The 12,210-nt window shown below is 40.1% G+C and overlaps 1 protein-coding gene across 1 annotated transcript; it reads right to left on the bottom strand.

The window, feature by feature from the left end:
* Positions 1-128: 128 nt before the first annotated feature.
* LOC137948905 (chromo domain-containing protein LHP1-like) lies at positions 129-4,652 on the bottom strand. Its single transcript, XM_068795119.1, has 6 exons — positions 4,312-4,652; positions 4,166-4,191; positions 3,996-4,082; positions 3,246-3,881; positions 562-622; positions 129-467 (listed from the first exon to the last, which is right to left on the bottom strand). Exons 1-6 carry the CDS (start codon positions 4,576-4,578, stop codon positions 423-425), a joined length of 1,122 nt encoding a protein of 373 aa, XP_068651220.1. The 5' UTR covers positions 4,579-4,652; the 3' UTR covers positions 129-422.
* Between the last annotated feature and the right edge of the window lie 7,558 nt (positions 4,653-12,210).

Here is a 12,210-nt window from a genome sequence, read left to right on the forward strand (position 1 = left end):
TGATAGAGATGACCCAACACAAATTTCACTAGAGCGGGGTCCTGAGACATGAGTTCAGGTTGCTATACCTTGACTGGAAGCCACATAAAACAGGCCAAGACTGAGTTTCAAGTAAGTAAAAAATATATTATAAAATAAAATTAGCATTTTTTTGTTTCTTTAAAAGACAATATACATCCGTCCGTCAGACTTTCATGGCAATCATGTTAGATCCCAAAAGGTACAAATCATACAAAGGTTAGGAGATGGAGGCTCTGTTAGTAAGTAGTGGACAACAAAATTCTATACCTGAAGCAAAAAGGATCCTTCCCTAGGCACTAAACCTAAACTCTTCCCACTAAGAGGAATTGCAAAGTATACCAAAAGGCAACAAAGATTTTACTGCAATAAATCACACCCATCCATCATATATCGCGGTCTTCTCATGTCGGACTATAGCGAAGGTGCTGCTCATAGAAGCTAATCAACTGCAATGTAAGTGATTAAAAAATTTAGTTTTTTGGAGGATTTGAAGTTGATAGCACCAGACTAAGTGTCTGACCAAAGCAAATGGGGGCATACCAGCTGTGGACAGTTAGTCTTTAAATACTTGTTATCCACTGCCACTTCTTTCCCGTCGGACCTGTGGATGGCGGGAAGAGGTACATAAGAGTCAGAAATAATCACATGCAATTTGATGACAAGTCATCTATAAAGCATATAAGAACAAGCAAACCCTTTTGAAAAAACCAAAAGGATCCAACAAGAAAAAATCCTTCACTAAAAATTAACAGTAACAAAGTCTATCCCCTTGGTAGAAAATAAGTTCTGGAATGAAATTATAAGCAACACTTGGCTAATACTGGAAATATATCACCATACCAAAGAATTCTACAACATTTGACTAAGAAATGAAAAGAACCAGTAACAACAACTTCACCAAAAAGATGGATTCAAATTTTCATCGTAAGAAGGAACTTGAAGCTATTCTTTTGGCAAGAACTCCAAAATGTACTACACTGAAGATTCATAACGGGACAGAAGATACACTCGTAGTACAATATACAAGTGAAACTTACGATTGCTATAGCTGCCACAAGTTCATCAAGTTTTAAAAAAGTCCGAGAAATGCAAAAAGAGCCAAAAGACAAGGATCTCACTTCAAGTTGAACTAGTTGATAAAACAACTGAAGGAGACCCACTAAAAATTTCATGGTGTCTGCAATTGGGTGGTTGCTTGTAACTAATTTGCTTAATCATTTCCCAGACCCACATTTGTGATGACTATTCTCCAGCACACAGATACTTTTCATGAGGAAGACACCAATTTGTCCCTCTTAATCCTCTAATCAGAAAATTACACAGACTTAAGGAATATTTTGAAATACCGCAATGATTGACTGGTTGATACCAAAAATCTAAAGGAATGGTACAGCAAGTGACAATTTCTAATAAGTTCTGTCAAAAGGTTAACTCAAGAGAAAAAGTGAGGAGAATAACCCAGAAACTCTCAGCAAGAAATGGTTGGAACTAATTCTATTATCTTTCATTGAAATTTGAGAAGAATGTTGATCTCTTCATGAGATAAATACATTGCTCAAGGGTTCCTTTTCAACAGTGTAACACTTAGTTTATAACCTCATTCTAAAGAATTTCCAAACAAAATTTAAAATGGTAAATGAAATACTTTAAAACTTGCAGTAGAGAAGTTTTGCAGAAAGAAAAATAGAGCAATAAAATGTTTAGACAGCATACTTGGATACATTAGTGTTTCAAGTAATATCAAGACATCTATCAGAAGCTCAGTTGGAATAACTAAACTACAATATTTGTTATAAAAAAAAATGATGAACATCACCACCATCAAAACCTTATTCAATGATGTTGGGGTTGGGCATCAGCAGAAGAAACACGGGAGTGAACTGTTCAGATCTTGACAGGTCATGTAAGTTACTTTTATTCTTTTTTGTTTGTCTTTGTGATTTAATTATGTTAAATTAGGTCCAAGGCCTATCCCAAAATTACTAGCCACTTAGGAAACCTCTTCTGCCCACTAATAAACTCAAGATCTTTGATCTCACTAATCCATGTGGGACTATTCTTTAACACTCCCCCTCACGTGTAAGCACGTGAATAATTTGGGTGGAGGCCCTCATGTATAGGCATGTGGATAATTTAGGTGGAATGCCCACATACGAGTACTTGCTCTGATACAATATAAAGTTGGGTCTAAGGCCTATCCCAAAATGACTAGCCAGGAAACCTCTTTTGTCCACTAATAAACTCAAGATATTTAATTTCACTAATCCATGTGGGACTATTCCTTAACAAATTGAGACATTAATAGGACCGTCTCTATTGCAACAGATAACTAAGGCTTTAGAGAAAATGAAGGAGATTGAAAGTTGGCAAAGGAAATGAATCTCTATTCTGGTCAATACCAACACATGAGTTGTTTCAAAAAAGTGATCAAAGCGTCACGGTGAAGGACCACAGACCATGTAGATCAAAATGCATTCTCATGAGGTTTGATCCCAAGAGGTCAGTCACCCAGTGGCTGAAATACGTTTTCCTTCTGGTCCAGTTGACAGGTAGACTCGTCTAAAAAATTCAACTCAAGGACTATTGCAATTCCAGCATCTACTTATGCTCCACCACTTCAAATGTTCAGAGTCCTTTCACTGGGCATATTCAGCTTTGAGACAGAAATTGGCAAACCTCTCCTAACCAACCCAGTAGAAGCTCGGGCATGGCTTACCAGTTCACATTGTATGGACTGACCAGACATGGGTTTAGCAGAACACAGGCCATAGGAAATGCCACTAGTTTACAAATATCATGATCCAAAACCATCTGTTTCACTAATATACACTTTCTCAAATCGGATAGTATTGCTGATCATATTGAAACCAAAACCTGTGACCAAAAGGTCCTCCACTCTCTTAGCATATGACTGGAAAACTCCCCTAGTAAGAACACTTACATCCTCTGCTCTTTTGTCTTCTTCTCGAATTAACATTGACACATTCTGGACTTACTCAATAAATTCAGTAAGAGGGCAGCTAAAACACCACCTTCAGTAAACTGAACAGACAATTTTCACTTCTCAAGTTCGCATACAATCATGGCAGTCAAAAGCTAGTGAATTAAATATAAGCACCCAATCATACTAATGCTACACAAAATTGATAACAGAACAAAAAGAGAAAAAAGAAAACCCAGAAATGAATGTGATGCAAAATGGGGTTGTTCATCATCAAACTGACCTCAAAGCCATAAATGTTACAAACACATCTTGAACGTCATTGGTGATGGAAGCAGCATATCCAATAGTTTTGATAATCTTAGTAACGTAAGGAGTACTAGGTGTGCCTTCGAACATGTTACTCTGATCTCCCGATTCCCGGCTAAATGATTCACCGTCTACTAATCCCAAATTGTCATGTTTCCCGTTCACTGTCTTCATAGAAGCACTTGGGGCTGTACCATCAGGATCACTAGAGGCTGAATCCTGTACGAACCTTCTCACTGAACCAGATTTCCTCTTTCTAGCTCCAGTAAAACGACCACTTTGAACTGTTTCACGCTGCAGACCCCCATCTGCAGAAGATCCATCTTCTTCGGAAGGCCTAGTTTCAGGTAGAAGAATGGAAATGTCACCATTATTCGCCTGGGAAGCATTACCTCCTCCTGGTGGTTGTTGATTGGATTGGTGTTCATCATCATTCTCTGTAGCCACCTCAGCTGGGCTCACTTTCTCTTCCTCAGTAGAAGCTGGTTTTCCCTCGGTAGATACCCTCTCTCCAGCTGCTTCTGGTTTGGGAGTACCGCGTTTCCTTTTGGATAGAACGTGAGGACCACCAAGCTTGCGCTTGCGTTTGCGAGTGGATTTGGAACCGACGCTTCAGAGTGCAGAACAAAGGAAATGTCATTCTTCCATTCACCGGGCACGAGAAAATGACCATGAAGGTGGGAAAAACATCGGATGGATGGGTGAGTAAAAGAACCATGAATACCTTTCTTCGAAAGCCTCAATAACATCTATACAGGATTTAAGATTCTCATAAGGTTCCCATGTGTTAGCGCTCTCGGGCCACCCACGCCTGTCCCAGCAAACCGCATTTCATACCTCAACGAGGAAATTGAAGAAAGACACTAGTAGAGACTAGGGTTTTAGTGTACCTACCATTTGATGAGATATTGAGTCTTCCCCTATTGGGCATCCAAAGCACAACCACAAGATAAACGGCAACAAATCAGCAATTGAAACAAACTGAAACACAGGCAAATGTCCAGAAAACCATAAAACAGCACTACTTTTAATCCGTTTACCTTGCGGATTCTCTTTCTCCGAATTTCCTCAATCTCGTAAAAGCCTTCAGCTAGCTTCGGCAGCTCGACCTCAGTCGCCGCCACTTCACCTTCACCGCCTCCATCATCCCCTTCTTGCTCCTCCACTTCCTCCGACTGGGCCGCTCCGGCTTCCTCGTCTCGGTCAACCGGAGGTTCACTCTTCTTCCGGCAGCCCTTCATCACGTTTTCAGCTGGTTTTTCAACTTGGAACTCCTGAATCCTGACGGCAGAAATGCGGGTATTCATACTGATAACATATATAGGGAAGCGGGAGAATTTGAACGAGGGCAGTAATGGGACTACAGGCTATGCCCTCTGGTTAATATAATTCCTCTTCTGTGTTCGATCACTGGATCTCTCAAGCAAAGCTACTTCCATTTCTTTTAACAGGGCTAGGAAAGCAATGAAGGTAGAGATTATGAATTTTTTAAATTTTAGTTTTTTTTTTTTTTTAAATTCTCACTGTTATCACTATATTGATTGAGACCCAACTATCTTTTGATGGATGACCAAAGTGAGTATAGGACTTCCTCTAAAACTTATATAAATAATTAAAGAAAAAATTAGATGATATTTAATTAGGGTAATTAGATAGGGCTTAGTGGGCTGGGTGGGATTGTTTTAGGCCCATGGGCTGCTATGTAATAATATTCCCAAGACCTAAGTATAAATAGACAATGAAGGTGGGAAGGATGGCATTCCATTCATTCCCGAAGAACCTCTTCATCTTCCTCCTCGCCATCTCCCTCGCCGAGAAACAAGAGAGCGTGAAGCTCTCTGTCGGGACTGTGACGTCAGTCCCTGGAGATCGTGGTGGTTCCGTCACACCAACATCAGAGCTAAGAGTTCTCTGTTTGGGCGGTGTCGTAAGCCTCGTGACGAGGTGTTCCGTCCTCGGGAAAACCAATTCGTGGACGCTGGTCTCGGCTTATCCTTCAGCCCTAGTTCACTGACGTTGACATCTGATAGCATGGTATAAGAACTTGGTGGTTAAGATTAGTGGTAAAGCCATCTCCGTCTGACGAGTTCCCGCCCAAAGAACTTCTGTCTGACTAGCCACTGTCCGACGACTCAGAGGTGGGTTGGAGATCTCAGGAGAGGTCGAAAACCTCCGTCCGAGCTCAGAGGAGCGAGACGACGGATCCTTGCCGACGAGTTCCCGTCCGAAGATTTTCATTCTGATGAGCCGCTGTCCGACGATTCAGAGGTCGGTTGGAGATCTCAGGAGAGGTCGGAAACCTCCGTCCAAGCTCAGAGGAGTGGTCGTAAACCTCTGACCGAGCTCAGAGGAGTGGTCGGAAACCTCTGACCGAGCTCAGAGGAGCAAGACGATGAATCCTTGCCGGGAAGGTGAACGGCCAGGTGGGTTGATATTATTTACGTAATGTATGGGATGATTTTATTTGCATAAGGTGGTTTCTGGAATTTCTGATATTGTGGGGACAAAACTGAAATTTCTGAAATCGTGGGGGCAGATCTGAAATTTCTTATATTGTGGGGACAGATCTGGAATTTATGATATTGTGGGGACAAAACTGGAATTTTGGCAGCCTTAGGAGCAAACCTGGAATTTTCAGCAGGTATCATGTCAACGAACAAGTTAGATTTCTCTCTTACGGTTCAAGGGTAAGAACTACAGTACCTGGGCATTTCATTTCTGATTATTTGTCATAGGAAAATATTTATGGGGTCATATTGATGGGTGTGATCGATACTTCGCGAGGTTGAAGCGTTGTCAAAATGGACCACAATGCTAGAATCATGACCTGGATACTTGGATCCATTGAGCCTCATCTTGTCCTTAATTTGAGGCCCTACAAAACTGCAACGGATATGTGGAATTACCTCCACAAGGTTTATCATCAAAACAACATGGCCCGACAGTTTCAACTCGAATATGAAATGACAAATTTCACGCAAGGTAGCCGTTCCATTGAAGAATATTTATCGGGCTTTCAAAATCTGTGGGATGACTGGGATGACTATACTGATATTGTTTATGAGAGCGTCCCAGTTGTTGTTCTCTCTACAGTGCAATCCGTACACGAAACCAATAAGAGGGATCGGTTCTTGATGAAGCTCTGTCCAGAATTTGAGATTGCTCGGTCACATCTGATGAATCATCATCCAGTGCTGTCTCTGGATGCTTGTTTGAGTGAACTCCTTAGGGAGAAGCAGCGCATTGCAACTCAGGCCGACATGGAACATCGAGTCCAGGCTGATATACGTGCTCCTGTGGCCTATGCAACACAAGGGAAAAATAAGGGTCGGGACATGAGTTTTGTTCAGTGCTTCCACTGCAAAGAATATGGTCACTTTGCTCGGGAATGCCCCAAGAAGTCTTGTAACTACTGTAAGAAGTTGGGTCATCTCATCGCAATTTGCCCTACTCGCCCTAAAAAGAATAAGAATACAACTTATCATACCTCGACTAGTACTTCTAATTCTGCAGCATTGCTGACTGTCATCCCAGCTACTACAATTCCTATTCCTCTGGCACCTGCAAGTTCGAACACACTTATCCCTGGTATGGTACAACAAATGATCATATATGTTTTTCTACTTTGGTCTCTCAAGTAAGCAGAAAATCTCTACTCAGTCATGGTATTTTGATTTCGGTGCTTCTAACCATATGACCAATAATGTAGTGTCTCTGTCTAACGTAAGAAAGTATGATGGAAACCTGCACATCAACACTGCTGATGGCAGCTCTCTGCCTATCAGTGCTGTTGGTGATCTCTCCCCCTCCTTAGCTGATGTCTTTGTGTCTCCTGACCTATATACAAATCTTCTGTCTGTTAGTCAATTGGTTGATAAAAATTGTAATATTTAGTTATCTCGCTTTGGTTGTGTTGTGCAGGATCAAGTGTCGGGTAAGGAGATCACGAAAGGGGCCTAAAGTGGGAAGGGTCTTTCCCCTTAAAGTCTTTCTATCCACTATTATTCCGCATACTCCTGTATTTTCTTTTGCATGTAATGTTGTTGGCTTTGGCACTAAGATGTGGTATAGACGTCTAGGCCACCCAAACTCTGATGTTCTTCGTACATTGTTTAAATCTGGTTTATTAGGTAGTAAAAAATGCACCTCTCTTGATATTTTTTTTGACTGTCCATCATGTAAACTTAGCAAAAGTAAAGTTTTACTGTTTCCTCGTCATGCCTCGCATGCCTCCCACTGTTTTGATATTGTTAATAGTGATGTCTGGGGAATTGCTCCTGTTGTCTCACATGCGCAATATAAGTACTTTGTTACTTTTATTGATGATTTTAGTTTGTTTACTTGGGTTTACTTTTTACGGGTTAAGTGTGAAGTTTTAGTCGTATTTAAAAGGTTTTTTGCGCTTCTTGAAATACAATTCTCTACTCACATTAAAGTACTGCGCTCTGACTCTGGAGGCGAGTACATGTCTACTGAATTCCAGGATTTTCTTCAGAGCAAATGCATTATTTCTTAGCGTTCTTGTCCCTCAACACCGCAACAAAATGGGGTTGCTGAACCGAAAAATCGTCACCTTCTTGATATGGTCCGCACCCTTCTACTTGAATCATCCATTCCTCCCCGTTTTTGGTGTGAAACACTCTCTACCTCAGTTTATTTAATCAACCGCCTGCCCTCTCCTACCTTGCATCATGTCTCTCCATTCGTTAAGTTATTTTGTTATTCTCCATCATACACTGATCTTCGGACGTTCAGTTGTGTTTGTTTTGTGCATCTCCTTTATCATGAACGACATAAACTCACAACCCAATAAGTTATGTGTGCATTTCTTGGATATGCCATTTCTCAAAAAGGGTATGTTTGCTATGATCCCCAAGCGTGTCGAGTCCGTGTTTCTCGGAATGTGGTATTCTTTAAAAATCAATATTTATTTCCATCTCAAGTTACACTGCCATCTGCATCTTTGTCTAGTCTGCCGCGCTTTGATGAGTCTCGCCCCACTTCATTGTTGCCCCCTCCCGATGCCGACCTGGCGCTTTCTCCTGATCGTCTCTCTGCTCCTGCCCCCATCACTCTTCGCAGATCTACTTGTCCTTCTTGCCCACCTGATACGTATGGTTTCCCTCCCCTCCCTGTATCATTTGTAGCTACCTTGTCCTCTATTTCCATTCCCTCTTGCTACAAACATGCTATGACACATGAGTGTTGGCAAAAGGCAATGCAAACAAAACTAAAAGCGCTAGAGGAGAATCACACTTGGGACATTGTGACTTACCCCCCTGCTATTCGGCCTCTTAGGAGTAAGTGGGTATTCTTTGTCAAACTGCATTCAAATGGATCGTTGGATCGGTACAAAGCCCGCCTTGTGGCCCTGGGGAATAAGCAGGAATATGAGATTGATTATGAGGAAACATTTGCATCAGTTGCTAAGATGACCACCGTTCGCACTATATTAACCATTGTAGTCTCTCAGTCCTAGCCATTGCATCAGATGGATGTGAAGAATACCTTTCTACATGGTAACCTACTGGAAGATATCTACATGAAGTTTCCCTCGGGTATAACTACCTCCTCTCCTGATAATGTTTGCAAGCTACGTCGTCCTCTATATGGGCTTAAGCAAGCTTTTTGGGCTTGGTTTGAGAAGTTTCACGACATATTTATTCTATACAAGTTTACACAGAGTCAGTATGATTCATCTCTCTTATATCATAAGTCTGTCGTGGGCATGGTCATTCTCTTGGTTTGGATGACATCATCATTACTGGCACTAACTCTGGCCTGATTACCAAGCTTCAATAGGTGTTGTATGCCACCTTTCATATGAAGGAACTTGGACAACTCACGTACTTCTTAGGGCTGGAGGTACAATATCGACCCAACGGTATTTTTTCACACCAACATAAGTATATTCAAGATCTTATTACTCTAGCTGGATTGGAGGACACATCTCCAGTTGCTACTCCTATGGAGGTCAATGTCAAATACAGGAAAGATGAAGGACTCTTCTTGATGATCCTACTATTTATCGACGACTGGTTGGGAGTCTCATATACTTGATCACTACTCGCCCGAACATCTTATATGCTATTCATCAGGTCAGTCAGTTTATATCATGTCCTCGACACCTTCATCTTGCGGCAATTCGGGGCAACATCTGTTATCTGCGCGGTTCTCCTACTCGTGGATAGGGGTGGCATCGAGCCGAGCCGAGCCCGAACCTGCTTATGTTCGAGCCGAGCTTGATTTAAATATTTTGAGTCGAGCTTCGAGCCGAGCCTCGTCTCGAGCCTAAAATTGTTATCGAGCTCGAGCCCAATGAGTTCGAACCGAGCTCGAGCCTCAACATACATTTAAAACTTTTCAAAAAATATATATCGAATAAAATGTATATAAAATTATGCATACATTTTACTTAAAATTGGGCATAACTTATATTTATAATATGTGTATAAGATTGGGCATAACTTCTACTTAAAATTGAGCATAATCTATATATATATAATACTTGTATAAAATTCGGCATGACTTCTACTTAAAATTGGGCATAATCAATATACATAATACCTGCATAAACACTCCATAAAATTGTCTATACATTCCATAAACAATTCATGAAATTGTTTATACACTCCATAAAATAGTTTAAACACTCTATACACTGCATAACATTATAAATAAACTCCATACAATAATCAAACACACCAAAATTAAATAAAATATCACTATCAATTTACAATCACCCAAATAAAAATTATAAATCCTTTAAATAAAATCCTATTACTATTACAGACTTACTAGAAAATTACAAGAAGTATTTTAAATTTTTCCTAGGAAAGTTAAATGGACCTCTTATTGCTTTTTTTAAGGAAATAAATAAAAAATAATAATTAATCTAATATATTATTATACTTATCGATAAATTTTTAATCACATAAAATGTCAAACACAAAATTGCTATGAAAATTGCCTCATGCTCAAAGTATTATATCATCAATTGTCAAATACTTATTCAAAATTTTTCTATATGGTTTTCTAACCCATATTGGCAAGAAAATCTTACTTAGAAAATTATATGATTTTTTAAAAAAGAATTTATAATTACAAAAATATTTTGAAAAAACATGAGGCACTAATGGTCCTTATATTTCTATTAAAAATGTCTTTTCAACATTTATTGAAAAAACCACTAATAGTCTCTAGAAACGTATTTCTACTAAAATATCTTTTCAATTTATTTAAGAGCCATGAGGAAGAGACAAAGAGTTTTTTTTTCCTTGTTTATGATCTCACACGTAGGGGTGGCTTTGAATAAATTATATATAAAATTATGCATACATTTTAAAAAAAATATAATGATAGGGGATGTTCAGGATTGAATTTCAATAATGGATTAAAATGCACCAATATTAATATTTTTTACTTCAATTGTTATCTAGCTTGTTTTGTAATTTTTTAATCTGGCCATAATTTATTATGGCCTCCTTAGTGCCCCTAGATAAAAATTTATATTATTGGAAAAACTAAAAATATTTTTCCTATGATACATATTCCCAAAAAACCCTTTAAATAAAATCTTATTACTATTAGTGACTTATTAGAAAATTACAGGGAATATTTTAAAATTTTGTTAGGAAAGTTAAATGGACCTTTTATTGTCTCTTCTAGGGAAATAAATAAAAATTAATAATCAATCTAATATATTATTATACTTATCGATAAAATTTTAATTAAATAAATTATCAAACACAAAATTGCAATGAAATTGCTTCATGCTAAAATTATTACAACATCAACTGTTAAATACTTATTCAAAAATTTTCTATACAGTTTTCTTCCCCATCTTGGTACGAAAAATCTTACTTAGAAAATTATATGATTTTTAATAAAAAAATTTAATTAGAAAAATGTTTAAAAAAATGAGAGACTAATAGTTTATAGAAAATTATTTCTATAAAATTTATTTTTAATTTTTTCTAGAGGAAAAAGTTTTTGATCATCTTCGCGTGAGGGAGGGGGGAGATTATTTCTCCCCTGTTCTGGTTTTCCGTCGAGACGTCGCGGAGGGAAGGGGGTTACGGCGCCGGGGAGGTCCTATCGTCGGGGATGACGGTTATGACGGAGGAGGCGGCGGTGATGGAAGCGGCGGCGACGACGAAAACTGAGGTGACGGCGAGGAGAGGAAGAAATCTAACGGACGGCCACATAAGCGGCCGACGAGCACTTGCGATGGCGGTAGAGACGGCCGGCGAACAGCTGCGACGGCGGTAGAGGTAGCGACAACAACCGATGGGAGGGGTGGGCGGTGATGAGGGGGGAGGAAAAATTTTCTATACAGTTTTCTTCCCCATCTTGGTACGAAAAATCTTACTTAGAAAATTATATGATTTTTAATAAAAAAATTCAATTAGAAAAATGTTTAAAAAAATGAGAGACTAATAGTTTATAGAAAATTATTTCTATAAAATTTATTTTTAATTTTTTCTAGAGGAAAAAGTTTTTGATCATCTTCGCGTGAGGGAGGGGGGAGATTATTTCTCCCCTGTTCTGGTTTTCCGTCGAGACGTCGCGGAGGGAAGGGGGTTACGGCACCGGGGAGGTCCTATCGTCGGGGATGACGGTTATGACGGAGGCGGCGGCGGTGATGGAAGCGGCGGCGACGGAAACTGAGGTGACGGCGAGGAGAGGAAGAAATCTAACGGACGGCCACATAGGCGGCTGACGAGCACTTGCGATGGCGGTAGAGACGGCCGGCGAACAGCTGCGACGGCGGTAGAGGTAGCGACAACAACCGATGGGAGGGGTGGGCGGTGATGAGGGGGGAGGAAAAATTCCTTCCTCCCCCCCCCCCTCACTCTCGATCCCGCTCCCGCTCCCCTGCTCGTTCCCCCCCCCCCCCCCCCCCCCCCCCCCCCCTCACTCTCGATCCCGCTCCCGCT

Source organism: Aristolochia californica, unplaced genomic scaffold (genome assembly GCF_029961685.1).
Source record: "Aristolochia californica isolate CCGP_79_NKW_82.1479 unplaced genomic scaffold, dmAriCali1.0.hap1 SCAF_13, whole genome shotgun sequence".
Classification (NCBI taxonomy): domain Eukaryota; kingdom Viridiplantae; phylum Streptophyta; class Magnoliopsida; order Piperales; family Aristolochiaceae; genus Aristolochia; species Aristolochia californica.